This window comes from Pelobates fuscus, chromosome 5 (genome assembly GCF_036172605.1).
Source record: "Pelobates fuscus isolate aPelFus1 chromosome 5, aPelFus1.pri, whole genome shotgun sequence".
Taxonomy (NCBI): Eukaryota; Metazoa; Chordata; class Amphibia; order Anura; family Pelobatidae; genus Pelobates; species Pelobates fuscus.
The window spans coordinates 337,996,356-338,024,282 of record NC_086321.1 but is presented as its reverse complement, the minus strand read 5'-3'; the positions used below and the strand labels follow the sequence as shown (position 1 = coordinate 338,024,282).

At 47.2% G+C, this 27,927-nt stretch overlaps 1 protein-coding gene across 3 annotated transcripts in view; it reads left to right on the top strand.

Annotated features, from left to right (window-relative positions):
* The window catches only part of RBM39 (RNA binding motif protein 39), a 134,727-nt gene that overhangs the window by 95,279 nt on the left and 11,521 nt on the right, over window positions 1-27,927 (top strand). Inside the window, exons 1-3 of one of the 3 annotated variants that reach the window (XM_063455763.1) lie at window positions 21,411-21,490; window positions 21,631-21,741; window positions 26,870-26,930. In XM_063455763.1, the coding sequence (XP_063311833.1) occupies window positions 26,880-26,930 (51 nt within the window). In that variant the 5' untranslated portion in view covers window positions 21,411-21,490; window positions 21,631-21,741; window positions 26,870-26,879. Of the gene's footprint in view, window positions 1-21,410; window positions 21,742-26,867; window positions 26,931-27,927 lie in introns of those variants that run through there. The other 2 variants (XM_063455762.1, XM_063455764.1) reach the window with 2 other exon arrangements.

Sequence of the window (27,927 nt, the reverse complement as noted above, 5' to 3'; positions counted from 1 at the left end):
TTATGAGGGAACCCCTGATGACAGCTTTGTGGGCTGCCCAGATCGTGCTCACAGGAACGTCCAGGGTATCGTTGGTGTCAAAATATTCAAGAATTTCCAGCCGGATCTGTTCTCTCAAGGCGGGGTCTTGTAATAAGGACGCGTTTAACCTCCATCTCCATGGAGAGGCCACACAGAGGCTGCCCAAAGTAATGGTCACGTCCGCGTGGTCCGACCATGAGATGTTACCGATTCTCGAGTCGACTATCCCGGGCATCCCCACTGCATTGGCTAAGAAGAAATCTATCCTTGAATACGTTCCATGTGGCGCCGAGTAGTACGTATAATCCTTGTCCCCCGGGTGGTGGGCGCGCCAGACATCCACCAGACCTGATTCCGTCAAGAACCGGTTGAGCAGTCGGTCTTGGCCCCCTCGGCCGTGGGACCTCGGGGTACCGTCCCGCATGCTCCTGTCTACGGCCGGGTTCGGAGTGGCATTGAAATCCCCTCCAACATAAACCATACCGCGGGGCAATGCCGCTATTTTCTCCTGGATATTCTGCCAATAGGCCAGGTCCGGCTGGTTTGGGGCGTACATATTTATGAGATGAATCATATGCGAATGCAAGATGCCCGAGACTATAATATACCGACCCTCCGGGTCAGCCTCTTGGGCCATTTTCCTAAAGGGGCAGCTAGTTCTGACAAGAATGGCCACACCATTACGTTTGCGAAGCGACCTGGCTTCATAGGAACCTTTGAAGACATGGTCCTTCAGACCAAACTTGGCCTGCTTAGGGAGGTGCGTTTCCTGTATAAATGCTATATCTGTATGTAGTCTCTTGAGTTCCTTGAACAATAAGCGACGCTTCCTAGGAGCGTTGAGACCCTTGACGTTCAAAGTAGTGAGTATAAGCGACATCATGTGTCACGGTCATCCCTGCTTCTGGACACCGGGACAGTAGGTCCCCGACCCCGTCCGTATCCCATGACCCCGCCGAGATCCCCCCGCGCCCCCTGCCCCCCAACCCCGCACCTCTTGGAAAGAGAACAAAGAAAGAGAAAAAGAAAAGAAGGAAAGGGAGAGAAGAACCAAGGCATCCAAACCCATTCGGATGCAAAGAAGCACTGGTCTCACCAGTAGCCAGTGTTTTGTGGGTAGCGTGTTCCCTCATCTCCCACCACGATCAACGCGACAAGGGAGTAAGGATCCCCGAGCTCCCACTCCATCGCGCCTGCTAAGACCTATATAGACCTAAGTAGGGCCCCTTCCGATTAAGAGTCCATAGAAGAGCCGGGATGTCAACTAATGGGTACCCCTGTTCCGTCACCGTTCTACTACCCGTCAGTGGGGCCCAAATAGCCGTGTCATCCCTCTGCTTGCCCAGGACCTGAGCCAAGGCAGAGCGGGTCAATCCTTGAGGGCGAGCCCCGGTGCTAGAGTCTGAAATTACCCCCTCAAGGGAGAACCCCCCCATCCCTCCCACCCGTCTGCAACCCCGTAGCGGCTAAAGTGAAGCAACATATATAGGGAGCACACAGCCAATATTACATGAAATGGAAAATATGAACCCCAACAGGAATGAGCGCAAAACAGTAATATACATAAACGCTCAACCATGGGTACAGAGTACATAGCGTGAATACATTGAAAGAGCAGCAAAGTCAGCCTCTTTATGCGGCCCCTGTATGGATGAGGCGCCATTGCCATGCGGGGGGGGGGGGGAGAAAGTAGGGCTAGCCCCACAAAGAGCACCCCGTGGGTCGCCATGCCCCCCATAGGGAAAACCCCCGCCGAGCGGAGAATTTAAAAGTAAAAAAGAACGAATGAAAAATACAAATATAAAAAATATAAAAGCGGGGGGAGCACGGTGCCCACCCCCCCCACATGCCAACAGCACCACTCCTGAGTGAGGCCACCGCAATAATATAGGTTAAGTTATACCCAATAGCCAGGAAGCAGTAATCAGATATGCATCAGTAAGTCACAAACTGTAAGTAGTAAGTCAGGGGGTCCTATGACATCCTCCAAGCTCCATAATGAGGCAGAACCTAGAACTAGATACAACGCTAGACCACGTGAGAGGCTATATACAAAAGTTTAACAGTGGTCAACCTGAGGCCCATCTACAAAATCTTATCATTCTATTCACATCTGTTTCTCCATGCTTTTTTGTTTTTAAAATTTTTATTAATTTATTTAGTTATTTATTGGGGTTTTTTTTTTCACTATCTTGACTTTTATCTAACTGTTAGAAAATGGCCCGAGCGGCTCGCAATGGCGGGGAGACGCTTGTAAATTTGAGGGCACTGTAACTCGTCCCATTTGAACCATAGGACCCCCCTATTTTGTTTTTCGCGTTTTATCTTTATTTTTTAACTTTTTTTTTTCTTTTTTTTTCCCTTTTTAATTACGGTAAATTAAAAGCCTAAATGAAGATAAATATATATACATACATACACTTTTTTCTGTCTTTGGTTGTTATTACAAGAACCTCTTCTAGATTCTCCGTTATCCTTATTGTTGGAGGTATTATATGACCGTGTTGGAGGGGAAGTGTACCTGAACCCTTTTTTCTGAAGCATATAAGCATATATACATTGAATCCATGGGGGGGGGGGGAGGGAAAAAAGGGGGGGGGAGAAGGGAAAAAAAGGGGGGGGGGAGGAGGGAAAAAAAGGGGGGGGAGGAGGCGAGGGCAAAGGGAAAGGTACAGCGAACACATGACATAGGTTATAAATCAACAGATTTACAGGTAGTACACAATAAACATGGCCAGTTCAGTTCCAACCCGGTGTAGCATAACCCAGGGACGGACAGGGCTTCAACAGGATGCCCGATAGACTGGCATCGTCGGTCCAGCACACCAAGCCCGTTGAAAGGGCCCGTGCGAATATATACACCCAGCCACGATCCCACCCAAACCAATTGAGGGGCTCCCGGGCGGCCAACAACCCTCCAGTCCGTGACAGAAGTGGCAGTGTCAAACCAAGGAAGAACTGGTGAGAGGGGGCAATAAGACGTCTTGCAGAGGAGACCTGCGATATAAGCAACAACTGAAGGTAAGGGGGGGGGGGGTGAGGGAAAAAAAAAAAAAAGGAAACAAAAAAAAGGAAACACACTGGGTCTGGACCCAGCCAGGGCTTTGGTCGTCCTGTAAGGACCCCATCCCCTCAACCCGCTCCCCCACCCAAACGGGAGGTGGCAACCACCCGAGCCCATGTGAACCCCCCTCCTCACGCCCCCACCCCAAGGGGGAAAGCAAAAAGGCACCCCTCCGGGGTCGGTCCCAAAAGGCCGGGGCTTTTCCCGTACAGTGAGATAGGAAACATATACGATACCCCACGGTCATCAGCGATGGCTCCTGGCTCCAGCGGCACTCCAGTCGTTCGGCAGCTGAGGGAGGTCATCAAGGTACAGGGAGACATCAGGGAGCTCTGGGGGTGGTTGTACTCCGAGGTTCCGCAGGAAACGCTGAGGATCGCCACCAGGCGACAGAACATGCGCTCGATCTCCCCGGAACACCAGCAGCTTGAAAGGGAAGCCCCAGGCGTATTTCAGGCCTGCTCCTCTTAGGGCCTCAGTGATCGGCCGCCACTCCTTCCGGCGTTGCAGTGTTGATGGCGCCAGATCTTGGTAGAGGGAGATAGCTGCCCCGTCGTGCCGGATGGGCCCATCACAGCTTTTTTTCATGAGGGCCTCCTTAGTGCCGAAGTATAGGAAGCGCACAATTACGTCCCTCGGGGTGTTGGTGTCAGCCCTCTGGGCTCGCAGGGCTCTGTGCGCCTGCTCTATGTGCCACTGCTCTTCAGGGAGGCCAGGGAGGAGAGGCCGAAGAAGGGAAAGCAGGGTCTCCCGCAGGTTTTCATCACGCACCTCAGGGAGCCCCCTAAGGCGGATGTTGTTTCTCCGGGACCTATTTGCCATGTCCTCCAGTGCCAGGTCAGTCTCGACCATGTGGGCCGCCATCCGGTTCACCCTGTCAATTACGTCGTTGTGGGCTTGTGCGGTGGTATCCATGCGGTCCTCCAGGGCTGCCGTGCGCTCACCCAAGGCCCCTATATCCGCTTGGAGCACGGCCGTCGACGTGGCTATTTCCCCAGCCAGGAAAGCTTGGCCAGGACAGTATCCTGGTCCGTGGTCGGCGTCTCAGCTTCAGCTCGGGTCGGGGTGCGCGGGGATCCTCCGTCGCCATCTTGGCTGCCCGTCCGACCATGCCTCTGCATGGCGAAGTGGTCGAGGACGGAGCCCCCGGAGTCCGCGGTTTTTTTCCCCTGCTTCTTGGGTATCCTCCTCTCCATGGTTGGGGACCCTTTGTGGGGTATAGGATCGCAAAATGAGGTCGCTTTTGTGAGCTTAAAGGCGCGGTGAGTGCGGAGCTCTACTGAAGCACGTCTAGGCTCATCGACGGTTCAGCCACGCCCCCCGGCTTCCGGCCTTTATGAGAGCCCTTGCCTTTTGTCCATGAAGCTTCCCAATCTCGGTGGTTGGCTTGTGGGCCCGCGGGTTCTCCTCATCCCTGGCATCCCCACGGGTGTATGGACGACATGGAGTAAACTCCTGGTAGGCTCCCAGCCCAGAAGAGTATCGGGCAGTCTGGATATTAGCTTCGGGTACCCTCTTGGCAGGAGATGCTGGTGAGAGAGATCTTACTTCGAGTCTATGCCAGAACGCTTGGAAGATTGCGTCAAACTTGCTTTCAAAAGCTTCCCTCCACTTTTGAGCTGGTGGGCCCAGGTTACTCTGCTTTGGTTGCAGCTCGGTAGCCATCTTGGTAGCGCCATGCGGGCTGTTTCTGTGCCGCTCAGGATCCGCTGGAGATAAGTCTGTTGCTGCATGGTGGTGCTTCATTCCAGCGGGGACCGGAATATCCCCCACCGGTCCTGTGGGGGGGCGACGGGGCTCCAGTGTCGCTTTGAGCACGTTTTCTCCACCGGGGGATCGGCCGCCTCCCCCAGACAACAGGCCGCACACCTTTGAGTGTCGCCAGGCCTGGGATATGGTTTGCCAGTCGGAGCAATAACAGGCTTAGCGGGGTCCGTGTGACTGTGGGTATGTCTCGCTTGTGGTTTAGTCGTGGTACCCGCTTACAAAACGCACAATTCCCTTCGATTAGTCTCAGGGTTGCCGGAGTTCCAGGCAAACACGTCAGGCCCTGCCCACCAAGTGGAAGCTTTTATATACTTCTAGGACATGTACCCATCTCCAGCACTGTGAAAATAGCAACATGGCAACCACTATCTGCATGCAAATGATACACAATGCAAAAGCATTGTACACAGCTGATAAAAAAATTAAAATAAAAAAATAAACAAAACAAAACAACAAAGAAAGACAAAAGAACCTCTTACATTCCTACTTCATTGAAATACAGTTTTGTTTTCCATCATTCACTCTGTTTAAGTGTTCCTGCAGGCAGCTCCTCAAGGCTTCTGCCCTTTCTTGCAGCTTTGAGGTCTTCAATTATCTTGTGGCCCTGATCTGGGAAAGTCTCATCGTCAGCTTTCACCGCGATATCCGTGGATGAAAGAGGAGAAGCCGGCTGCCAGCTAACATCATACCTGGGCTCAGACAATTTCAAAGCGTGTGTGAGTAGCAGCTGGGACTGCATAAAACTCACTTACCTTTATCTTGTAAGAGGCTTACAGTTCATTTATTCATTGTTTATTCTGTTTATTTCCATTTTGTATAATATGTTTTAAGTATTCTATTTGAGATTGAATTATATCAATCCTCTTCAGTGCTAGGAGTGTTTTATGTCTAGTTAATAAAATTGTGTAATTATTTGAAACTGTGCTTCACTATTATATGCACTTTATTTATTTTTGCCATATATTCATCTGAGCTGAAACGATTTAAAGGATCATATGGGAATGTAGATCTGACTTTGCGCTCCACCTTCATAAGTATTTTCATTGAAATACAGTTTAAACCAGCATTATGCAGTTTAAACATTTATGTGCAAAACAAGGATTTGCATTCAAAAGTATGGTAATCAATATGCTAAAATATCTCATGTGTTGTGATAAGGCTGTGGTTCTTGAAATGCAACAATGTAAGTTAATTACTTCACTTACACAACATACTGAATGTAAGTTCATTCACTATAGTAAATTCTTTGAAATTGCAAATATTAGGCCAAAACAGTTTAGCTATCGCAACTTTAAAGTAACACTCCCACTCACGTACTAACTTCAGCTCATTTCAATAGCTTTGGGGGCAGAAGCTTCCGAGCTCTGTCCTACTTTCAGAGATTAAAGCATTTTCCAACTGTTAACACAAGAGTTGGTTCCTGCACCTGTATAGAATGGCAGATTCTAAAAAAGAGTCATAAATGCAGGCTTGAGGTCTTCTGTCACTCCCTTATTATTTGGGGCCCCACCTGCCGACACTGGGTGAATCTGGGGGTTCAATAGGTCCACCCCCCCCCTTATAATTTAGAGGCCCCAATGGGTGGTGTTGGGTGGGACAATAGATCCACTCTTCATTAATTTTTAGGGTCCCACCCGCCGTCATTGGGCTGGTGGCTGATGGACACTGTGCCCCCCCTATTACTTTTAGAGACCACATCTGCCATCAATTGGTGGGGGCTGGGAGTCCCTATGCCCCCCATTCATTTTATTTATCAGCCCCTACCTGTGAATATGACAGGAATGCAGGGGGTAAATGAGAGAGTGTGAGTGTGGCAGAGCGAGGGGGGGGGGGGGGGAAGCATTGAGAATTGCTGCGCATGCGCATTCAGCCTATGACGGCAGAAGAAGGAGGAGATTCCCCAGCGCCGAGGCAGCCCGGCTCTGGAAAAAGGTAGGTATTTAACCCCTTCCTCACCCTAGAGGCCGGCGGGAGGGGGACCCAGAGGGTGAGGGGGGCCCAAGGACCCTATAGAGCCAGGAAAACGAGTATGTTTTCCTGGCACTATAGTGGTCCTTCAATTTAAATACAGCTGAAACAGCATGATGCAGTTTAGCCATTTATGTGCAAAGTAGAAGTATGGTAATCAATATGCTAAAATATTTCATTTGTAGTGATAAGACTGTGTTCCTTGAAATCCTGCATTGTAATCAAGCACTCTGACAACAATGTGGAATGACTTGCAGGATTATTCACTAAATGTTAAATTGCTGGGAATTGCAAATATTAGACCAAAACACTCAAACTGAAAAAAGAAGAAAAATCTGTCTAGGATCTTTGCAAATTATGCAAAGTCCCCAGACAGTGACAGTGTCGGTTAAAGAATGTCATAAAATGTGATTAAACCAGGGGCGTGTCCTGGACTCCAAACATGGCGGCAGCTTAATCCGTCGGCTCCTCACCACCCAGTAGCAATCAGCGCCGTATGCCCGATAACCGCACATCAATGGTTAGAACCAAGCGGCAAGACACCCCACAAACCTTCAGGACCAAGCAGCTACAACCTAAAATGGGTCCGATGGACGAATTCGTCGGCACTCCGGTGAGCACGCTGCACGAGGCCTACACTCCTAACATGGTGCCGACATCCCCAGCATCCACATGCTCCGGCGGGGAGCAGGTAACTCTGGCGAATATAGGAGCAGAACTAAGGCGCATGACAGCCTTGATGGTCACAAAAGAAGACCTTACTCGGGCTTCAGACACTCTGCACGCAGCGCTGAAAACTGAAGTAGCCGGCATTAAAGCGGACATAGCGCGCCAAGACACGCGCATCACCGCCATGAACAGCGCGCAGAGGCCACAGAGACGCAATGGCAGGCCACAGACACCGCGATACGCAGGCAAGGAGACTTGATCTTAGCAATGCGACGGCACCTGGAAGACCTGGACAACAGGGGCCGCCGTAATAACATCCGGGTACGCGGTGTGCCAGAGGCGGACGGCGCAGGGGAAAACATCGCTGAAACCCTCACCCAGCTCTTCCGCACTATCCTCCGCGAGGAGGCACCAGGCCACTTCCAATTTGATAGGGCCCACAAAGCCCTCAGACCGCGCACGGCGGATGGCACCCTGCGAGATATAGTGTGCTGCATCCACTCTTTCACGTTGAAAGAACAAATAATGCTGAAGGCCCGCTCCCACGCCCACTGGACGTACAGAGGCGCAGAAGTCACCCTCTACAATGATCTATCTCCACTCACCCTCGACGCGAGGCGCGCCTTGAGACCGTTAACCTCAGCACTGCGAGATAGAAACATCCCGTATAGATGGGGATACCCCTTCAGCATCAACGTACGCCGCCATAATGAATTAGTCTCGGCCCGATGCCCAGAAGAAATACCTGCCTTCCTACAAAAATTGGAAATACCTAACATCACGGTGCAGAATTGGATCCTTCACCCACTGGAGCTCCGACCACAACCACAGAGACCGCCACGCCGCAGAAGCAGAGACCCACAAGACCACGGCTGGAGGCCAGATCTAGCCCAACCCGAAGAGTAGCCGCACGACACACCGTCTGTAAGCTGCACGCTGTGCGGCTTACGCGCCTCTCCGACACCTATACAGCTAGCACGGCCTTGCCAAGCTCCCGTCTGCAGATGCCCTGCCCCGCCAAATGATGACCTCACCTGAGACTGGCCACACTGAATCCCGGTAAGCCACAGGACTCCCATCCCAACAAGGATGACTCCCAACGCAAGGGACAATATACTTACTCACCACTTGGGCGGGGGGCATGGGTGGAGGGGGGCAACCAACCACATACACCCCAAAACCCCAGGGACCTGCCCAACCGGACAAGGGCAACTTAACCCAGCGCCCCAAGCTACAGGATGGCGTAGAACCGGGGGGGGGGGGGGGGAATGGATTGGTGGACAGCACGCCACAATACATAAGAGGGGATTAGCTATATATAAAAAAAAAAAAATCTTTTTTTTTTTAAAAGTATGGGGGAGCCGTCCATAGAGGGGACTACCCGGCGGTTGGGATAATGCCCACACTTGGGAAGGGGGACAAAGGGAGTGGAAATCTTGACCTCGGTTGGGAAGCCGACACCGGTGACCCCACACCACGACAGTTTACCCTGAGCTACTACCCCCCGAAAGGGGCAGCAACGGTAGACTCTTACTACCCCCCCAGGCTGGCCCAAGCGGCTGACACCCTGACATGGGCCACCAGGGATTGCACACTTAGATACCAGGTGTTGGCGCCCCTCAGGCGGCCAGGTGGGAAAATAGGGAACTTAATAACTGGAACTCTCATGGACGCATACCTCCAGTCAGCTACATCGCGGTGGGGGAATTTCACAGGGTAACTAGAGAGCTAGAAACCCAAGATTATAGTTTACAGCATTCCACCCCGGAGGGAGAAATTGGTACTGCAGGAACTTCTCTTCGGCAGGGGGTCATGTAATAATATAATTGTAGACGCACCAGAAATTGTTCAACGCTCAAATACGCTGACGAAGGCCCACCACAAGGGGCTCCCGATAAACGGGTCTGATCAGATAGCTTACCTAACTGAATCCACATTGTGAACGCTCCCTGAGACCTTCCCTGATGAGGGCATGATGTATGATGTGACGAAGCTTATGGCCACTCACAGTCTAATAGGTGACACCGACGGCAGCCTCACCGAGATGGCTGCCACGCTCTATAAAGCATGGCCACAGACAGGTAACATTTAGAACACATGAAGTGCAAAATTATGGAAGCATTGAATGAATACTTCTTACACAACTAAAACGGAGACACCCCAGCCACCACCATATGGGAAGCCCATAAATGCGTCATGCGGGGCTACATAATCCAACTAGCGACGACAAAGAAAAAAGAGGCCCAACAACAGATGGCAGACCTCCTTAATAAAATCAGGGACATCGAGGAACGCCACAAGCAAACGCTCGAGGAGGACACCTATAAAGAACTGCTGGACCTTCGCAGCCAATTGCATGACCCATTGGTCAAGAAACATTACCGGCAACTGCAGAGGTCGACCGCCTTTTATTACATACATGCGAACAAAGGAGGTAAACTTCTAGCCCGTATGCTTAAAGGCCAACAAGCACCCGCGCAAGTACACAAGCTGAAACTATCCGGGGGGCGAGCGACCCAACACCCCGAAAGCATAGCAAACGAGTTTCGAACCTACTACACTCAACTATATAATCTACACTCACAGTTCCCTGCTACGCCGACACACTCCAAGAAACAGGAGATTCTACAATACCTCACACGACACTTATTCAAGCATGTCACCCGCGACGAGGCCGAACGCATGGATGCTCTCGTCACTGAAGAAGAAATTAGAGCAGCGATCAAAACAACAAAGACGGGGGGGGGCGGAGCCTGGCAGCCATCCTGTTCAGACGCCATCTAAACCAGCTCTCCCGAACCCGGAGAGAATCTGGCAAATCTCACCCAAGCAGAGCCCCATCGAACCCCGACACCCACCCAGCACTGGCCAGCGGCAAGTACCGCATCAATTGATGCCTTTTTTTCAGGCACCCAAGCAACCACGACAGAGGCGCAGGTCCGCGGCCTACCACGAGGCGCCAGCCCAAAGCCTAGAGGCCTACCTTGGCGGACGCCTCCTAGAGCACTACACACCTTGCCCGGATACCGCAGCCATGGGCCGCCGCTCACAAAAAGCCACGGCTGGCTCCAACGCGCAAGGTAGAGATATAGGGGAAATGTGGCTTAGGCCTGCACAATCAGAGCCAGCTCAAAACACGCATCGACCCCCCGCTGACCCGGCACCCGAAAATAACAGTGGTGACCTGGCCATGACACACCAGCCAATACCTGAAGCCCAAGATGATTCAGCCCCCACGACTAAAGGGGACCTAAAAGCCCTCCTGATCAACATCCAAAAACTGTTGGCAGCAGACGTGGCAATGGTTAAAGCCGACATACAAAAGGTAACAGAGAGGGTTGTGACAGTAGAAGCAGACATTACCAACATCCAGAATGCAGTGTCCGCCCACGAAGACTCAATCCACCGACTCCAAGCAGAGCAAAATGTACTAGCGGGTCAAATTATGTCCCTGGAGGACAAACACCGTCGAAAGCATATAAAAATCAGGGGAATCCCCACCTCGGTCTCGACAGAGGAACTACCGCACTATATGCGACGGCTACTCGCAACCATATTGCCCCAGGCAACAGCCAAGAAACTATCTATGGACGGGATCTACAGAGTAACAAGTACCGTACATTTACCATCCAACATCCCCAGAGATGTTATTCTACGCTTGACGACAGTAACGGACAAGATACAAATAATGTCAGCAATTAAAGGCAAAACACCGCTGACATTTGAAGGTGCTCAGCTCTCCTTCTTTCAGGACGTCACTAGAGCCACATTGTTGAAACGAAAGACCTTTGGACCCGTGACATCCACACTGCGCCAAGCGGGCATTGCCTATAGGTGGGGAAACACTGGCGCCCTCCTCTTCCACCACAATGGGACTGCACACCACCTCACATCTCCAGTAGAGGCCCCCATCTTTCTTAAGGCACTGGGATTACAACCCCCACATCCCACCTCCAAGACGGCAAGCCAACCGGAGAGCTGGGAACCTGAGGACAACTCTACTCCGGGTCAGTCAACACGAGATCCACAGAATTTGGTCACTTGACCTTGCACAGGGACTAAGCTCAGGGATGGTAAGCAGGGCACATCTGCCAAAGGGACGGTCCAGACCTCTTCCGATGAGGAGATGTAGTTTTAAGAACTATCAACTCCTCAACTAGATTTTCATTTTTCATTTTTTGTATTTTGTTTTTTATGCTGGACTATTGCAGCTCATTTACCCCATATCACACCGCATAAATGTCCATCCTTTTATTTCTACCTGGCTCTGCTTAGTTTTGTTTACCCCTAACCTTAATATAACCCCACTCTCACAATATAGCACTTTGGCGCCCACTATGATTATTGCCACTCCGCTCACCCCCCTCACCACCCCCAGGGATAGGGGGATAGATGAGATGCCACACGAGGTACAACGCACACCGGAGCACCTCACACACATGTCTTCACGGCAAACCTGGCCCTAATAAGAGCTCCACAGGCGAGTACACTCAGGCATCCAGAACCACAACTTAAAGCAGCTTGCTCCGATTATGCACATGCTCCCACATACACTTACACACTGCAGCCCGATCCAGGGAGCACCCTCACACCTCCACACTTGTAGTACACCAGGGGCATAACACTCACAACACCAAACTTGTAACAACCTTGCCAACCCCCGGTATGTCACCAAGCTTGATTTGTTATATGAAAATGTGCTTCACAACTTTGCAACCTCAATGTTAACACTGTTATATTGTACCGCTTGAAATTGTCATACCATGTTTAAATATGAAACTGTTAACCTGCCAAACCAAGCGCAAAAAAAATAAAGAATAATTTTTTTTTTTTAAAAACAACAAAGACGGGTAAAGCACCGGGACCCGACGGGCTCAATCTTGAATACTATAAGAAATTCGGGCCCATACTCATCCGAAAATTAACCGCAGCCGTGAATGCAATCACGACGGGTGACAGGCTTCATGATGACACATTAGCAGCAACTATAACCATCCTCCCTAAGCCGGGAAAGGACCTTGAGCAGTGCAGCAGCTATAGGCCAATCTCTCTCCTGAACATTGATCTCAAATTATTCACCAAGGTCCTCTCAAGTCGCCTCAACCCGTTCCTGCCTAGACTAGTCTACCCTGACCAAACGGGCTTCGTCCCAGGCAGAGAAGCCCACGACAGTACACTACGGGCTCTCTCCATCCAACACCTAGCCAAACGCACGGGGGACCGACTGCTACTTCTGTCCACCGACGCGGAGAAAGCGTTTGACAGGGTGGACTGGACATACCTGTTGGAGCTGCTCAAGGAGATGGGATTTGGACTCAACCTGCTCACTTGGATCGCGGCAATTTATAGTCGACCGAACGCACGGGTCCGGGTAAACGCGGCACTTACGACCCTTTTCTCAATCCGGAACGGAACAAGGCAGGGATGCCCCCTATCCCCGCTGATTTTCGCCCTGACACTAGAGCCACTGCTCGAAGCAATACGAAACAATACGGACATCAAAGGATTCCACTCTGACGGGACAGTGCATAAAACTGCAGCATATGCAGATGACATGTTATTCTTTGTTTCCCAACACAGAATCTCCCTTCCATGCCTCCTCAAAGAATTTGAAACGTATGGTGACATATCCGGCCTTAAACTAAATCTAACAAAATGCGAGGTCCTCAATATCTCGATACCTAGCGAAGAAAATTACAGTCTACGTACACAATTCCAGTTCCACTGGTGTGAGACCAGGATGAAGTACTTAGGAATATGGCTCACTAGGGACCCACAAGATCTATACACGTCAAACTTCATACCGCTTCTAGCCAAAATACAACGAGATCTGTGTGATTGGAACCCCCAACACATATCTGGGGCGCATCGCGGTGGTGAAAATGAATATACTGCCCCGATTGCTTTATCTGTTTCAAACGCTACCAATGACGATACCCACAGCATATTTTTCCTCCCTCAGATCGTCAATCCTCAAATACATATGGAGGGGTCAACGACCCAGGATCAGTCACGACACCCTGTGCCTCCCCCGCCACCAGGGCAGCCTCGCACTCCCGGACATGAAAAAATACCACCAGGCCACCGCGTTGCAACGCATACTATAATGGCACACCCGCCCACCACATAAACAATGGATCCCGCTGATGGAGATTGGTGGCTGTGCAACTATGCCGGAAATTGTATGGGGGACCAAGACCACGACACGGAAAGCCCCCGATAACACCTCACCGATGGCCCATACCTTACATACGTGTGGCACAACGAGAATAGCCAAGCACATATCCCCGACACCAAGCCCGCTGACCCCTATCACCAACAATCGCTCCATAGGAGGAGGCATCACTGCCAGGGCATGGGGAATCCTGGGAGAACAAGAGCAGGAATACGTGCCACTCCACAATGTACTGGGCGACACCACCCTGAAAACGCTCTCAGAACTCACCAATACACAAACCCCGACCCTACAGCACGTCGTCCGCTATACTCATCTAAACCATTTCTACCATTCATAGGGCCCTAACGCCATTTGAGAGAATGTGTTTTACCAAAACGAGCATAGGCAAAGCGATCTCTTACCTTTACCAATACGTCCTCACAGGTGACCGCACAGAAATAGTCACATTCAAGTCGCACTGGGAAAGTATTACAAATCAGGAATTTACCCCCACCCAGTGGGAAAAAATACTCATCTTACAAACGCTTATCACAATGGTACAAAACTCCAGCACATCTCCATAAGATATTTCCCAGTGTCCCAGCCATATACTGGAGGTGTGGAGAGGAGGAAGGTACCCTCAGCCACATTTGGTGGAACTGCTCAATCATACAGCCGATCTGGACCCAGATCAGCACAAAAATCACAGAGATCCTCCGAGAACCGTTCCCCCTCAATATGGAACAATACTTACTGCACTCGACACCACAACCAATCTCACAATACAAAAAATCCATACTGCGACATATGCTGGATGCAGCCAAAGCGCTCATACCCGCGATGTGGAAACAGACACAGCCACCAACGTTAACCCAATGGTACAATAGAGTTGAGGAGATCCGCTCAGCAGAAAAGATGAGGGCATCCCTCATGGGACAAAGTGAAAAATATGTGGAGAGATGGGGGCCTTGGGAGACGGGAGGCCGAAGGCTCGAACCACCGTGACAGGGGGGCGGGTGTGGGGGGGCGATAGAGGCCACACATGCCTTCCAGAAGACGGGACCTCCACAAGGAAAACCACCACATGACCGACCTGACACTGGGGACCAAGCCCAATAACCGGCATACAGGACCCGACTGTAACGAAAATATACCCCAACTCGCAGGATTCAACTCGACAAAAGACAACACAGAGGAGAGATACATCTACCGGACCTTAGAATGGCCGGACTCGACGTATATGAGAGGAGACAGAGTCAGGAACGATCCGAGGTCAAGGGCACAGAGAGACAGCGTAAACTACGACTAGCCGGGGTCTGGTACACAGTAAACAGCAAGCCGGCAAACAGAACAGATAAGGATAAAGAGATAACGTAGTCAGAAACAAAGCCAAGATCAATACGAAGGAACACAACTGAACACAACAAGCGCTAAAGGGAACTGAAACAGAAACCACGATAGGGCAGGGAGTAAAGGAAGAGGTACGTTTAAATACCTTCAACTTATTCTTGATTGGCCCCTGTCATATCCACGCCCCCAATATGTGAGAGTATGGGGAGTGTGGAGTGACAGGGGCCAATGGGAGACCGTTTTGATTTTCGGCTCCCACTTCCCCTTTAAGAGCGTGCTCGTGACTTGTGGCGCGCTCTCAGAGCTAGGCGGAACACGTGACCGCATTCCGCGGTCAGCGCCCGCCGTCATCGGCGCTCTGAGCGGGCTGGGAACAGAGGACCTCGGCCGACCCCCGGACAAGGTAAGTAACGCTACACCGACCAAGTACTCTTACTAGCGTGGCGGGAACACATGTGGGAGATTAAGGGGGACGATCGACACGAATATACGCACAAGCCACCTCTAGAACATACTAAAACAAACAGACGTACATGGGTAATAACACAGCGCACATACCATACCCTAAGGTTAAAGGGACCCCAACCACCGGGACACGGAGAGCCAACAGCCTAGAAATGGGGGCACACGCACGAGAAGTTATACTTGCCCTGATCCTAGTACCCTTACCACGCATACCACGCCACCTCAAAGCAACTATCCGGGTCAAAGCAGAACTTTACCCCACATGATACACGATAAACACACAAGGAAACAAAGCCAATACACTCCACAAACGACGGGACACGGTCTCGACCCAACCACACGGACACACGCACACACCAACATAAGACGGTTTAGGGTGCCCGCACGCTACTGTATTCACCACCTGAACTCCGGCAAACGACTGCAGACAGGATTAGGGACCGCCTGACGGCCGTAATCTCACAAGCACAACATGTTACACAACAGACTGGCACTACAGTATTGGAACAGAATGTTTTGTGCTCTTCTTTCTTTCCATTCGATAATAGTTCCTTTAAGATTGTTTATGTTTTCATGTTATGGGTCACCTGACTGGGATTCCTAGGGACCTTTGTATCTCATTTTATGCCTTTCTCTCAGGAATCTAGGCACCTCACAAGACCATATAATGTATAGCAGGTCGAAAACCTGCGAGTTTCCACCAACCTATTCACATGTTATGTCACGAAAACTTTGCCAAATTTTCAATAAAAAAAAAAAAAAGCAACACATGAGACACAGGCACTCACTATTATCTGCTTGGAATGCGTGGGACCTGCGAGTCCGCATAGCTCATTGGGGCCTGCGAGCCCACATGCAAATACTTTATGTTGTTGTTTCCAGGGACCTGCGAGTCCAACCCCTTTTTCTTGTTGAAAATACATTGCAAATACATTACTAAAAATCATATTTACAAAAAAAAAAAATGTGATTAAACCGTGAGCGTTAATAAGGAACTGATCTTTATTAAAACCTGTGACTTGACAAAGTTTTTTTTTTTTTTTTGAATTCTTTATTTTTGGAAGCGCAATGTTAAGTACAAGCTCAAAATAAGACATATGCATTTCACAAGAAGTATGGTCACAGGTATATGCGGAAAAGGTCAAGAAGTTGTGCGCTTTTTTTTTTTTTTTTGTAGGTGCATAAGTAAGATTATACATGCAGAAAAAAAAAAAAGGGAAAAAACAATTGTCGCTGAGTAGTCGATTAATACAAGATAAAACATTTCTATCTAAGTGTTGCGTTAAGTGCTTGCCTGGCGTGTGTAGTGCAAGGTTTTAACGATATGCTGTATGGTATATAAGTAAGATTATACACGCAGAAAAAACAAAATAAAAATGTCGCTGAGTAGTCGATTAATACAAGAAAAAAAATTTCTATCCAAGTGTTGCGTTAAGTGCTTGCCTGGCGTGTGTATTACAATGTTTTAACGATATGCTTTATGGTAAATAAGTAAGATTATACATGCAGAAGAAACAAATGTCGCTAAGTAGTCGATTAATACAAGATAAAACGTTTCTCTCTAAGTGTTGTGCTGAGTGCATGCCTAGTGTGTGTAGTACAAGGTTTTAACGATATGCTATATCAAGGAGCTCAATATAGAAATTTGGGCAACCTCTAACCTGCTTGTGTATACGGTAAAACAGGTGGAGAGTATCTGCCGCTGTAAGTTAGGTAACTATTGCTATTAGGCAATTTTGTATGATATGGATTACACAATCAAGAGCGCGCCTGGGTTGATCGGCTAAACAGTGGTATGTCATATTAGTCTGCCCAAGCAGTGATTAAGTAGTGCAGATCATGGTGTCTGTAAAGTGTAAGCAGCTTAAGCCTATATAACAGATCATATTAGTGACATCAACACTGAGGCCAGCTGACCTTATCAGATAGTACAAATATATTGCAACCAACAGTGCCAAATTTTATCAAGGGAGCGAGGCATGCTTTGAGTAGTGTAGCAAAAAGGGGTGTAAGACATCCTAGCATACGTAAAAAGCACTCAGGTGGGGTATCTAGCGCTGTGCACTAATGATATGTCCCCCTGGGTGGTTGGCAAGAGTCCAAAACAGTCCTCTTCATCCGATGCCCCGCAGAGGGAGGCTGCTGGAAACAGCCGGTGAGTAGCTTGAGGCAGGTGTAAGGTAAAGGTGAGACTCACTGGCATATCCGGAGGGCAGTTCGAGGGGGGGGTTAAACGTGACCCCGGTTGAGAGTCGTGTAGGTCGGAGTAGTCGCTGTCTGCTGCCGGTTCGTGGTGTTGGCGCAGCGGTCACGGCCAGGTCGGGCTTCACTTTCCGCACGGGTCTGCACGGGTTAATTGGTTGTGTTGTATCCCTCTTGCGCCCATTCTGGGTCGTTGCCTGTCGGCTGGGCTGTCTGCGTGTCTTTTTCCCTGGAATCTGCGTAGCTGGAACTGCTGTGCGCAAGCTGTGGCTGGTCGCGGCACGGCTCCGTTTCGGTGCTGACGGGGCGCGCCTGTTTTGGCGTGTGGACGGTGTGAGTGTGGGACTGGACCCATCTCCCTCATTGCCTTTGCGCTCCGGGCCCAGCAGCCTACCGCCGGGTGAGCGTTCCGGGCTTGAGGGCTGCAGTAGGGCCTCCAGCTTCACCCAGATTTCCCTGAATAGGCGATCATATCGGAGCTCCGTGTCCCTTCTAGTCTCGCACATGATGTTGGTGCCTGGGCCGGTCGCCATATTGTATGCTCCGCTAGAGGCCCTTGGGCTCTGTGGCCCTGTTGCTCGAACATGACGTGTTCTGCTGAGCTTGTGATGGGGGACCGGGATGACCCCCGCCGGTCCATAGGGGGGGGGAACGAGGGTTCTGTGTCCGTCTAACCCTTATTCTCGGCGGCAGGAGAGCGGCCGCCTCTCCCGCGCCTGCCATGCTAGTAGGCCTCAACGGTGCAGCGGGTGTAAATCGGGTCGGTCGTCGCTTGTGGGGTATCATTCTGTCGGCCCCGACTTCCCCCGCCATTTGGTGACTCTAGTTTGGCTATTTGGGTGTCTTTTGGCAGTTTTTTTTCGCTTTTTCGGGTATTGGCCGCAGGAGCTGTTAAGGGTTGCTGCCGCTCAGCTCTGCGGTCCGGCCCCGCCCCCCGTGACTTGACAAAGTTGGTTTAAATAGTATGGGAGCTTGAATGTATTTCTTAAAAAATTCAAAAAATTCCCAAGATTTGAGCCTGCAAGCATAGCAGATATGTGCTGCCTTATCTCCTGCAAATCTATTTGATTTTGAGGTGCTAACCCCGTTTAATAAGCAATTATTCTCGCAGGTAGACACTACCTTAGTTGGGGGAACCTGGAAGACCACTCAGAGGCTTTAATCGTGACTTTACCCCACTGGGCACCCACGACATTCTGCTGAGACCTACTCGGGACAGAGCTGAGGAGAGGCGGCAGATCTCCTTGCTCTTAAGCCCACTGTCTGGAACTGCTGCTTGGTCCCAGAGTCGTGGACTGGAGATGCTGGCCCTCACACAGGCCTGGGACGGGAGGAGAGCCCTGGCTTGCTGCACTCCAGCTGTTACTCACCTGGACTTCCCCAAACCTGAACCACCTCTACCTCCATTGGGGATTGGCTGATCTTGTAATAGAATATGCACAGAAGCGTGTATATAACCCCAAGGGTGGTATACACAGGTAGAGGGTGGTACAAAACAATACAACCTGTATATGGCTGATCATGAACGTGGAATCTATTAAATGGCAAAAATACAAAATATGGTGAAGTAAATAAGGCAAAGATACATTTTGCACGTGGTAGAGAACTTACAAGAGAGAGATGGTAATCACGCCTGTCACCCTGTCAGGGGTATTATCCAAATCAAGGATCAGATGAATATAATAGAGTCTCTATTATATTCATCTGATCCTTGATTTGGATAATACCCCTGACAGGGTGACAGGCGTGATTACCATCTCTCTCTTGTAAGTTCTCTACCACGTGCAAAATTTCTGGATCCAGAGGAGAGATACATCTACCGGACCTTAGAATGGCCGGACTCGACGTATATGAGAGGAGACAGAGTCAGGAACGATCCGAGGTCAAGGGCACAAAGAGACAGCGTAAACTAGGACTAGCCGGGGTCTGGTACACAGTAAACAGCAAGCCGGCAAACAGAGCAGATAAGGATAAAGAGATAACGTAGTCAGAAACAAAGCCAAGGTCAATACGAAGGAACACAACTGAACACAACAAGCGCTAAAGGGAACTGCAACAGAAACCACCATAGGGCAAGGACTAAGGGAAAAAGGTGAGTATAAGTACCTTCTAAATTAATGTGATTGGCTCCTGTCATATCCACACCCCCAAAAGGTAAGTGTATGGGGAGTGTGGCATGACAGGGGCCAATGGGAGCCTTTTGCCAATTTAGGCTCCCACTGTTTCTTTAAGAGCGCGCCCGAGACCCGCGGCGCGCTCTTAGATTCAGGTGGGACACGTGACCACTTCTCGCGGTCACTGCCCGCCTTCCTGTTGCAGCCGTCGGATGAGCCGCGGCCGGCCCCTGGATAAGGTAAGTAACGCTACACTGTTGATGCTGTTGTGGCAACACAAACTTGCTTGTAACTACCCGCACTGCAAAAAATAAATACATTATTAACACAATTACAGATTCAATTATAATCCTGACCCCTGAAAATTGTTTATTTAAAAAACCTCCCCCAAATTTTCCCAAAAACAGATCAATTATATTAAAACATATTGTAAAGCGCTACAGAATCTGTTGGCGCTATATAAATGGAAATAATAATAAAATAATAATAATAACTTTTTTATACCCAAGTATGGGAAATCTACAAATATCCCATCCATTAAAGAAGTCTTAAATTTGGCAATCGAAAATAAAAGACGTGAATTGGTTTTTAGACAAAAAAAAATATAAAAAAAAAAAAACATGAATTTGCTTCATGAGTGGACAATGTGGGAGGAGGACATAATAAAAAAAAAAAGTACTGTCTGTGGGGATGCCCCCCAGTCGACCAACATGAATTTTGTTTTTATTTGAATTTTTATTATATTGCATTTTTATCTATTTTATTATCTTCTGTACATATACTTATGATATCATATTAGTTTTTTTATTTTATGTAAAAACATATGTATGTATATATATATTATATTTTCTCTTAAGTATTATGGATGTATTTATTATGATTATTGTTATTTCCCCCATATTGTAATCCATATTAAACATTTGTAAAAATCTTTTCTGTAACTTATCTCTTTCAAAACTCGCTAAAAAATTATTTGAAAAGAATTACGAGCTAGTTGTATGAATGCGTGTAGATAAACGAACCCAAAAGTGCGGCATCGTACACGAAATTCTCCAAATGGAGTATATTGTAGATAAGCTACTTATGTATTAGTGAAACTCACATAATAAACATAATCCAAACCATATATTTATATAGCGCCAGCAAATTCCATAGCGCTGTACAAATATATGAAATAGCAGGAATAGCCCCCCCCCTTTTTTTTATAACATTGTAAAGCGCTGAGGAACAAGTTGACGTTATATAAAATATAAACGCCATAAATAATGATATCTTATATTCACATCCCTCCAACTACTTTTTATTTATTTGCACCCCCTGTTGTACAGCACTGTAGCCTATGCTTTATAAATAAATTATTTTACTTTTTTTTTTTATTCAGTCTGTTTTTTTTATGCAGTATTCACTTAAATTTGCTTTAAAAAGCAGCATTCATAGGCACTGAATACCAGTCACACAGGAATGGCAGCTTTTTTTTTTTTTTAGTCAAATCTTTATTTTTTTTTTAACTAATTGATCAGGGTAACGACAAAGGCGGGAAAAAGGTGAGTTTGCAAATGAACCCTGAGGCGAATACCACGTGACCAATCGAAAGCGTTGGCGCTCTCCGCCACGCCCCCTCTCTCCCCTGACGTCAGCGACCCCTGCAACGCTGCCCTGAGAACCCCGTGCCAGAGTAAAGAGCTTGGTGGCCGCCATTTCGGGGAGTCACAGGTTTGCCATTACACGGCCTGCCATCTTCCCGTCCCGAGTAACCCTCTCACCCTGCCCTCCTCTCCCCACCCTGTCCGTGGCCCCGCTGGCCGCGCCGCTCCCCTGTCTAGCTCTGTAACGAAGCCTTGTTCTCTTTGTAGATTTAGGCGGTTTGTCGACTGGAAACCGTCCTCTTTCCATAAACAAGGCCGCGGCCTAGCTCTCAGCACACGGCGGGCGCCCCTCCAGCTCTGACCGGGGCTTCACCTCAGGTAACTATCCGCTCATCGCACCCCGTCAGCCCGCACTGTGGGCTTAATTTACCATTTTATTCACTCTGTGTGTATGGCGAGGGCAGGGCTCCATGGGGTCTGTCACTGATGCTGACCTTTTTATTCAGACCCTGGTGAGCGGCCATTACAGCGAACTTTACTGTTTCACAATTGGGGCCTGTTGCTTTTAATCCTATTTGTTGTGTGGACCTATACACGCCACAGCGTTAATGTGGGCCCATGTTACACGTGTTCATAGGTCAAGATTTGTCTTTCTGGACATCCCATAATACTGGACCTGGGTCTTTAGCTGTATTTCTGAACACCCCATAGTAATAATCCTGGATCCTTATGTGTATTTCTGAACACCCCATAGTAATAATCCTGGATCTGGGTCCATATGTGTATTTCTGAACACCCCATAGTAATAATCCTGGATCCTTATGTGTATTTCTGAACACCCCATAGTAATAATCCTGGATCTGGGTCCATATGTGTATTTCTGAACACCCCATAGTAATAATCCTGGATCTGGGTCCATATGTGTATTTCTGAACACCCCATAGTAATAATCCTGGATCCTTATGTGTATTTCTGAACACCCCATAGTAATAATCCTGGATCTGGGTCCATATGTGTATTTCTGAACACCCCATAGTAATAATCCTGGATCTGGGTCCATATGTATTTCTGAACACCCCATAGTAATAATCCTGGATCTGGGTCCATATGTGTATTTCTGAACACCCCATAGTAATAATCCTGGATCTGGGTCCATATGTGTATTTCTGAACACCCCATAGTAATAATCCTGGATCTGGGTCCATATGTGTATTTCTGAACACCCCATAGTAATAATCCTGGATCTGGGTCCATATGTGTATTTCTGGACACCCCATAGTAATAATCCTGGATCTGGGTCCATATGTGTATTTCTGGACACCCCATAGTAATAATCCTGGATCTGGGTCCATATGTGTATTTCTGGACACCCCATAGTAATAATCCTGGATCTGGGTCCATATGTGTATTTCTGGACACCCCATAGTAATAATCCTGGATCTGGGTCCATATGTGTATTTCTGGACACCCCATAGTAATAATCCTGGATCTGGGTCCATATGTGTATTTCTGGACACCCCATAGTAATAATCCTGGATCTGGGTCCATATGTGTATTTCTGGACACCCCATAGTAATAATCCTGGATCTGGGTCCATATGTGTATTTCTGGACACCCCATAGTAATAATCCTGGATCTGGGTCCATATGTGTATTTCTGGACACCCCATAGTAATAATCCTGGATCTGGGTCCATATGTGTATTTCTGGACACCCCATAGTAATAATCCTGGATCTGGGTCCATATGTGTATTTCTGGACACCCCATAGTAATAATCCTGGATCTGGGTCCATATGTGTATTTCTGGACACCCCATAGTAATAATCCTGGATCTGGGTCCATATGTGTATTTCTGGACACCCCATAGTAATAATCCTGGATCTGGGTCCATATGTGTATTTCTGGACACCCCATAGTAATAATCCTGGATCTGGGTCCATATGTGTATTTCTGGACACCCCATAGTAATAATCCTGGATCTGGGTCCATATGTGTATTTCTGGACACCCCATAGTAATAATCCTGGATCTGGGTCCATATGTGTATTTCTGGACACCCCATAGTAATAATCCTGGATCTGGGTCCATATGTGTATTTCTGGACACCCCATAGTAATAATCCTGGATCTGGGTCCATATGTGTATTTCTGAACACCCCATAGTAATAATCCTGGATCTGGGTCCATATGTGTATTTCTGGACGGTCCATATGTATATTTCTTGACACCCCATATTAATATTTCTGGACCTGGCAAAACCAAACCAGGCAATATCAATGTTAATGTATGTGTATATATTAACAGAAAGGGTATATACCATGTATGTAGAGTTCTTGACTAAAATGTGAGTTATTCACATAAATTTACATTTGAAATGTTAGACCAAAGTGGCAGTTGTTGAGAGAAAATACATCTCCAGCAAGGTTGTTGACTGAATTGACTTTTCACAAATTGAAATGTAAAATACAGGATAAGGTAGCCAAACGTTCACCTGTAGCTATTTTAACTTTTTGATATAATTTTGTGAATAAACTCTATAATATCCGTATGTTTTAACTTTTGCACTTTGGTTACAAATTGAATAACCGTCAGTTTGTAGTGTAGTGAGTAACCATGTGAACTGGAAAGGAGTCATTCTGACCAAAATGTTGCAGATTATGTAAAGGTAAATTTCAGTAAAATGCTTTTTTAGTCGTATGATAAAATGTCCACCACTTGCTATAATGTAAGTTTTATCTTTTAAACAGCCACAGTTGTGTTTTGTTGGTGCTGCAGACACTTGTGCATTAAAACTTTGCCCTAAGTAGCATATGGCAAAAATGTAATCGAACCTCTTATAGTTGGAGACATAATGTGTATGGAGGCAGTTAAACCTATATATGCAATATTCATTTGGTATAGAATTTTTAAGAAGTGTTGTTTTTTTAAACAAGGAAGTTCTTGTACATATGTTATAACTGGCTTCCCCAGGCTGCTAGATATCAATATTGTTGGGTTTAGGACTAGTCTTCTATTTTAGTATTTTGTTGCATTCCTAGAACTATAGGTGTTGGTTGCAATTCTACAGTTCATCATATTATTGCATTCCAAATAGTGTTTTGTTTTTTTCTTAAACATTGTGAGCTTTCATTTTTATTTAATAGAATCTTTTAATACCTTTGCGAAATGTAAAGAAAACCCTTACAAGTTTGTTTGTGAACATCTGACTTGTAGCAAATTAAGATGTGCCAGAATGTAGATAGAGATTTAAATATATACTTTTAATTTAAAAAAAACCACATTTTTGTTGTGCACACTGGTAATAACATACAATCTCGGGGTGCTCCAACAACAGTCCTCGAGCATATTGCATATCAATAGAAGTGGAAAAACAAGCACATTAGTAGAGTAACAGTAGCAGGTACATTGAGATACAGAATGTGTCAGGATATAGGCAAAAATGCAGAATTGTTAGGTTTGCTTAGGCGTCATGTTTAGGCTATAAGTTTGTGTAACCACGGGTTCCAAATCATAGTTTTAGTATGTGGTACCGGTCGGCAGTTACTCCCCCTGACAGGTATGTAGTTGGGTGCTTCAAGCGTGGGTGTATGTCTGTACCATTGTGTGGTAGTGCCAGTTGTGTGCTTGGCGTGTGTTTGCCTTGTGCTGTTATTTCGGTTGAGCTGTGTGTGCGGGCAGATATGTTATTGATCAGTGGGGTAGTCCAGTGTGTCATGCTTGGGGTGCAGGTCCCAGATCAGCCGATGCCTCGAGTTGATAGCAGGCTCTGGGGGTTGCATGTCAGCAAGAGGCAGAGTTCAAGTAGGTCCTCCCCATAGCCCCGATCCATCTTGAAGTCCTGCAATTGGAGGTCATGAACTTAGATACTTATGGATGAGGCAGAGTTCTTCCCTGGCAGGGGACTGCAGCGGATCCTCATGGAGTCACCCTCTGTGCTGGTGCCCAACGCGCCAGGGTTTTCTCCCTGGTGGTATTCAGCCCAAGTGGGCCCATCGTGTGAGGCTGTGCATTTGCTTTGTAAGGAGTGCCCAGGGGGGACCCGCTCTTTTTCCGCCCCTCTTCTCTCTGCTTACTTTCGGCAACCGGTGTCTTGGGGTAGTCCGTTGGCTTATCCTGGAGGCTGCCTATTGTGGTAATCAAGCTCTGCAGTAGGATCTCTCCTGTGCTCTGCTGTTTCTCGCCAGGTAGTTGCACACGTGGCTGTAGGGTGTTGGGGAGAACTGCCCAGTCTGTGGCAGGGTGGGTGTTTGGGCCCAGATGGAACATTTGTAGTTGCCCGTGGGGACTGGGATAACTGGGGGGGGGAGGGAAATGTCGTCGGTCGGAGAACTGCCGTCTCGTCACAACTCAAGCTCCAGTAGGTCTCAGGCCTCGATTGGGTTACTTCGATGAACCTTGACTAATTTTTCCAAACTATTGCAATTCAGACTCCCAAGTTACCACAGTTAAGTTTAATGACAAAAACCCACTTGCTTATTTACTAAAGCAATACTGTAATCTGATATAACAAATGTAGTCCCAATTTAATTCTAAGTCTCTTTACATCCAAATGTCTCAATGCTGTGTGTCTGTTGTTGTTATTGGTATTGGTATTTATATAGTGACAACTAATTCCGCAGCACTTTACAATATTATGGGGGAGGGGGGATTTAGAAAAAAATGAGACAATTACACAGGAACAATAGGTAGATGGGGGCTCTGCTCAAACAAGCTTACAGTCTAGAGGAGGTGGGGTACAAAAACACAACAGGGCAGCAAGGGTGACAGCCATCAAACTAGGTGGAAAAGTAGCAAAACTGGGATGCAGTGTGGCTCTTTAGGAGAGCAAGAGACAGATGTGGATAAGTATAGATGAGTTACTCTGGGAGTCAAAATCATTCTGTTGCTCAGTACTGCAGAAACCAAACTGTCTTTATAAATTAAATATCGAACTGTATTGGTGAATAAGACTCTGATTAATAATATACTGGGGATATGATGCAATATTTGTTTTGGAACACGCTCAAATGTTTATACACACACTCAAACGGGGTAATGGCTCCAAAACGATTGTTTGGTCTTTTGGTTACATGTTCATTAAAGGGATACTACATAACTAAAATAACTGTTATTTAAACAAAGTTTAAATAACCTCAAGATAAGACATTCTAAATTAAACAGAATTTGCAACAAAATAAGTTTTTAAACATTTAATCTCTTTATGAAAAGTGTTTAGGAAGACTGTCACTGCTGGGAAGTATAACTAGGGCTGCATAAAAAAAAAGTCTATTTGACCCCTAAGTGGCAGAGAATTGAACAGTGAGAATGCATGGGCATGATCTATACAGCAAAACTGCTTCCTTGAGCCAGGTTGTTTTGGTGCCTATTGTTTCTTTACACCTGTCAAGGCATGTACAGTACATGATACAGTCCGGATTAGAGAATGTTCATGGATATATATGTATATATTTTTTTTCTTCTTGTGACTAATTTGTTTCAACTTATCTTTTTCTTGGCTGCTTTTTAAAGATCTACCAAAATGGCTGATGACTTTGACATAGAAGCGATGCTGGAAGCTCCTTACAGGAAGGTGAGAAACATCTGCCAGTAGTTTTTGTTTTCAGAGCGTAGTTTATTCTTGAAACTACTGCTGAAATGTAAACTAACACCCCTGGAGCTCTCGTGACTTATCCCTTGGAGATATTGCATAACTTGAAACGTAAATATTTACTGTTTGTGATTTTATTTTGTGCAGTAGTTTGACTTCAGCGTGATAAATAAATGCCCATCTATCTCTTTTTGTAGACTTGCCTAACGATATATCACCTCTACTCCCATGAATTCACCTTTGATTCCAGTGTGAACTGTCAATCATAAGGTAGTAATTGAGTGACGTATCGCTGTACCGTGGTCCCCTAGGTAAAAAAGACTTGCCTATGAATTGCCGAGCTCCGGTTTGGCATAGCAACAAGGTGAATGCAGTGGTTTTTTGGGAAGAAATGGGGTTCCAAGAATATCCGCTTTCACCAGTCAAGAGCAGTGCAGTTCAACAGATTTTATTCTGCTCATTTTTAATGAGATGAAATAATTTTTTGAATAATATAAAGGCTGGTGAAAACCTCCATAAGGACAGGAAGAATGCAGCCTCTAGGTGTAAAAATTAAAATGGGAGAAAAATTCTTGAAACCCCCATAAAGTACTTCCAGTATCCTGCTGTAGCTGCTCTGCTCTTCTCAATGTAAGTGCAGCTGAGAATTGTAAAGTAAATGCAGGATTTAACATGTCCCTATAACTGTACATTTGTAGTCTTTTTTTTTTTTTTTTTTTTTTTTTTAATGGAGTTTGAAATATACTCCTGCCCTCATATCTGGATATTTGCCTTACTATTTGCATGCAAAGGAACAACATACCCCTATGTATTTCTGGCATAGATCATCTTGAGTCCTTATTGTGGGCTAATTACCACATTGTCAGACTAGCTTGGCATTTAGTGCCATTTTGTTATAATTATCACCCAGCCTTGAAAGTAATAAACTGAATGTTTTATTAACTTCATGAAACTTATCATGGATGCTTCCATGTAAACA